The 4,810-nt window shown below is 32.3% G+C and overlaps 1 protein-coding gene across 1 annotated transcript in view; it reads right to left on the reverse strand.

Annotated features, from left to right (window-relative positions):
* Positions 1–1,972: 1,972 nt before the first annotated feature.
* The window catches only part of LOC117118418 (solute carrier family 15 member 4-like), a 10,454-nt gene continuing 7,616 nt past the window's right edge, over positions 1,973–4,810 (reverse strand). Inside the window, exons 5-6 of the mRNA XM_033263008.1 lie at positions 3,181–3,514; positions 1,973–2,824 (exon numbers count right to left, since the gene is read on the reverse strand). Coding sequence (XP_033118899.1) covers positions 2,502–2,824; positions 3,181–3,514 — 657 coding nt within the window. The 3' untranslated portion in view covers positions 1,973–2,501. The remainder of the gene's footprint in view (positions 2,825–3,180; positions 3,515–4,810) is intronic.

Consider the following 4,810-nt stretch of genomic DNA (forward strand, 5'->3'; position numbering starts at 1 on the left):
TTATTTACATGCATTTATTTTTTAAATCATTGTGTTTATCCATAGAAGCTTGTAGATAATAAATACTGGACATAAAGCAGAGGTGGATCCGGGGGGGGGGGAGAAAGAATCGGGACCCCCTCCCCCACAACAGAAAGAGAAGGGAAAATAAAGGAGAAAGAGGGGAGCACACTACATAATATAATTTTGATTTAAATTTCAATGTACCAGTGTCGTATGTTAAAGCATTTCTAAACAACGAAACAGGAATACATTGACGTATGCCCTACCCATAATATTTTTCTCTGGATCAGCCACTTCATAAAGTACATTTTCAACACACATACAGTATTATAATGTATTCACTTTTTTATATACACAATTATGTACCGTATTTGTTTACTTAATAAGCAGCATGCAGGGGTCAGAGAGAAGCCCGGGGAGAATGGTCAATTGGTCAATTGGTCATTAATTGTGCAGTTGTGTAGTGCATGTAACATTCGTCTATGCGCTCTCCACAACAACAGAAAAGAAAAAAAAAAACAAATAATGCTGAAATAATTCTTGAGTCTTTCCAACTCTCGGATATGTATTTACCATGTTTACTGATGCTACATTAACTGCGAAAGGAATAGTTGATTAAAAACATACATGATTGTGGAAAACTCTTAATCAAAGATTATAAATAAGAAAACAAAACATATTTTTTAATGTTTAGCTAAATAATTTTATTTCATGATTAAATTATATTCTAATAATTCCTTCTTTACACAAATTAACTGTACATGGAAAATGCATACAACATTACGAACATAAACATTATCAAAAATAATTTTAAAATTTTTGTTTGCATTATCAAATAAAGCATTTGATCAAAATCAATTATGTATATTAATTTTTTATATTTGAAGGTTTATTAAATCCTTAAGTAAGGGAAAGTTTTAAAAATGATTATCTACTGATATACTTTAAATTTAAACACTTAAATAGTTACGACGCACTGGCCCTTTACGTAAATGAAGACCTAAGCCTCTTAGATCTTATAGGATACTGGGCCAATTTCCAACAGAACCTGCTAAAAATTTTTTTTATAGTAATTCAGTTCAAAATTACAATACGAACCCATTAAATTATTCATGTAAGAATATCAATTCAATATTTTCTTAAGGAATAGTACAGTGGTAAATCTGAGAGAAAGTATGAACCATTTAACTTCAAATTTCTCATTTAAAATCAAACCAATAAGTTTTTAAAATTACTAGCAGAAAATTAAATATACAAATGCGTCTGTTAATCAATGAAGATAATATGTTCCACTTATATTTTATAATTGAGGGTAATAAGTAATATATAAGACAGTAATTAATATAGCTATTGCAAACCATTGACCCATGCGCCTAAAAATGTGGGAATAATAATTGGCTGGAAGGCCTCATGTGGTCCCACAGGATGCACTTTTTCCCCTTGCAGCCTAAGTGGATTTTAAAGAATATATAATATAATAATATATATAATATTTGTATATATACAAATTATGTAAACAATTTGAATAGTAAATTATTTTGTTTTGTTCTTTTTTTTATTATTATTATTCAAGATAGATGCTATATTTTAAAAATAGCTTAATTAGGGTGTTTCCTTCACACTCTAAATATTGTATAGAGTCAGAAACTGCTAGATTATTCACTTTGAATGAGAAAAATTAATAGAAAAATTGTATTATAATAGAAAAAAATAATACACTGTGTTATTTTAATCTTTTACATGCTAGGTCAAAGATACTATTTTACCTATTAAAAAACAGAAAACATACAAAAAAATATTGCCTTCACTAAATTTTGCAGAATATCGCAATGCATTTTAGTTGAAATAGCATCCTTTTCTAAATTTAAAAAATACATTATTTACAAGAAAGTGATCTAGATAAACAGAAAATTCCAATGATACATTTTTAAATATTAATTATTACTAAACACAAAATTATATATATATACTGTATATATAAGTATGAAGAGAGATAAATTCTAAATCGTCTCATGGTGTATTATTGTAAGGCGCATCGGTGCAGGTTCGAGCCACTTCTTGCTCAGGGTTTAGATGGTAAAACCAAGCCTTAAAATGGAGGTCCAACACATCTGGTGTGCACTTTAAAGAACTCATTCCATTTTTCGGACAAGTAGGGGTTACACCGACGCTACGATTCATTTCAGCCCCTGTTGTTGTGGAATGTAAACACAAAGTTACTATAAGCGTCTACAGCGGCCTAGTAGTCATGGACCACTGTTATACACAATTCAACACAATTACGCTGCGAGTTATGTATTATTCTCCTATATCTATCTTTACCCCTCCCCTTTTCCCCCATATACAGTGCTTTCACAAGATTGATGCCATTTGGAAGATAGAAATTCTATTTGCATTTAAACCTGTAGAGCCTGATGCCTCTTCTGTATTTACTGCCATCACAGTAAAGCAACCACTCCTCTGGTAAATATGATGTATGCCAGATGTTGGCAGAAAGCCTAATCCATTGGTGGTGTGACACTCCGTTGGATGGCAATAGGTCCTTGCTTCTCTTTCTTTTCTTTTGCTTCATACGCTCGAGACACAAGACTAAAAATCACTATAGTGAGGAACTGAATTCCAGCCAGAAGGAAAAAATAATATGATAATTTTGCATAGTTAATATTGGCTGTGTCTTTTGTGGATTTCCAATTAAACACTTCATTTGTAAAAGAGTAAAGAAGTTCTCCAAAAATGTTTCCTAAACCTCCTGAAAAGTAGAAGAGGCCCATTATGAGGCTGTGCATGGACTTAGGAGCCTGCGAGTAGGCAAACTCAAGACCTGCAAAACAAAGAAAAACAGAGAAAAATAAACAAATATCTTTCAAAAATACAAAAAATTCACGAATTTTTTACTACTAAGCTTATTATAAAAGGTAGAATAACAAAACTACCTGAGGTCATGCATGATCGATTGATAAATTGGGTGTGCTGGGGGAAGGAGGTGCTCCGTGGGTGCTCTTTTAGCCATAGTGCAACTTTTGGAAATATAATCATTATTTTTCATGTTTTTTTGTTTGTTAAAGTGTTTCAAAATGCAATGTAGCAACTGAATTTAAATAATTTGTTTCTGCAGTAACCCTAAAAGGCAATTAATCGAGGTAAAAATTTGTAACAGTAAGACTGTATAACACTTACCTGCCACACTTGCAAAGACTTCACTAATACCAATTAATGTATACTGGGGTATCTGCCAAAAAATCCACATATCAGCAGCATAGTACTGCGTTGTGCCAATCGTCTGCAGCCATGGCCCTCTAACACGTAACCTTTGCAGACGATATTTTTCTAAGACTCCGGCACAAATAACTGCTAACATGACGAAAACCATTCCAATGTTGATGCGCTTAAGGAGGGAGATGTGCCACCCTCGACGATCAAGGTAAGGGTAGACGATGCGCTCCATCAAGGGGATCATAAACAGGACTGTGACAACATTGAACACCGTCAGCCATGCTGCTGGGAACATAAACTACAAGTAAAGCAAGAAGACTTCACACAGTAATGGTAATGGTAATATTTTTTAGAGGCTATTGTATTTGCAATATTAGAATCTTTAGTTTGATTTTAATCTATTACATTAATTGGCAAGTTAACAGCACTAATTCTCACCATCTTACAGTCTAGTACTCCTGTCCTCAATTCCTCATAACTACAGTAAACACTTAAGTGTTACTTACATATTTACTCAGTACATTCAAACCAACATAATACAAAAAAAATATTAAAAAAACACAAGTGGCATTGAATCATTACTAAAAAGATAAAAAGCATTGACAATATGAACCTACCTGAGAATTAACCAAATAAAGCTAAAAATGTACTGTAAAACCTCAAATTAAAGCCCTGAGCTGTTCCTTTTGTTTTTGCGAACTTTAGATGGCCTTCTTTTCGACCCTACTTTTTGCAAAGTAAAGAGTGGGGGGGCTTCTTTTGAAAATGAGTGCTGTTAATTTTGTGAATTTGTACTATAAAACAATAAATACAGACATTGTGGCATCCATCTGTATCATGAAGTGTATTTAACTGACATTAAATCACATAAACTATGTATAAACCAATCTTGTTTTCAATTTATTTCGTTTTTTTTTAATATCCATATATACTGTACTATATCGAAAAGAAGCCCATGGGCTTGTTTTCAAGGCTAATTTTGCAAAATAAATAGGGGGGGGGGGGCTTCAATTTGAAATGGGCTTCACCTCAAGAGTAAGCCCACTGGGCTTCAATTTGAGGTTTTACAGTATAAAAATAAAAAACTTTATTTATTCACGAAGCACAAATCAACAAATACAATGCTGTTTTTCATTATGAAATTATTATCATTATCATTATATCAAATAGGGATTTATACAATGTTCATACTATTAAACTTTGGTTTCATTAATTATAAGTACAAATGTGGTTTCTGAAAATAGTTAAATTGGTAGAAGACTGAACATCAGGGCTTAATTTATTCCATTCGATAGCACCACGATATGAGATACTTCTTTTTTTTTTTGTAATTAGTCTTTGGTTTGGGAACATATACATTTGTTTAACTTTTACAAAAGTCAAAGCTGTAATATATGTTTCTGTTGTCTTGCAACCTCTGCTAAACAAATTTGAAACAGCATTTCACACTATTTTATGTACCATGTTGGAAGGATTGGCAAAATAATAATAATAATATGTCGCTCTTATATAGCGCTTCATGCACAATGCCTCTAAGCGCTTCACATTACTACCCCGGTCATTGGATCAAACACATATGGAACACATACTCAGC

This window comes from Anneissia japonica, unplaced genomic scaffold (genome assembly GCF_011630105.1).
Source record: "Anneissia japonica isolate Jap-2015-1 unplaced genomic scaffold, ASM1163010v1 scaffold695_len1296351_cov181, whole genome shotgun sequence".
NCBI classification, from domain to species: domain Eukaryota; kingdom Metazoa; phylum Echinodermata; class Crinoidea; order Comatulida; family Comatulidae; genus Anneissia; species Anneissia japonica.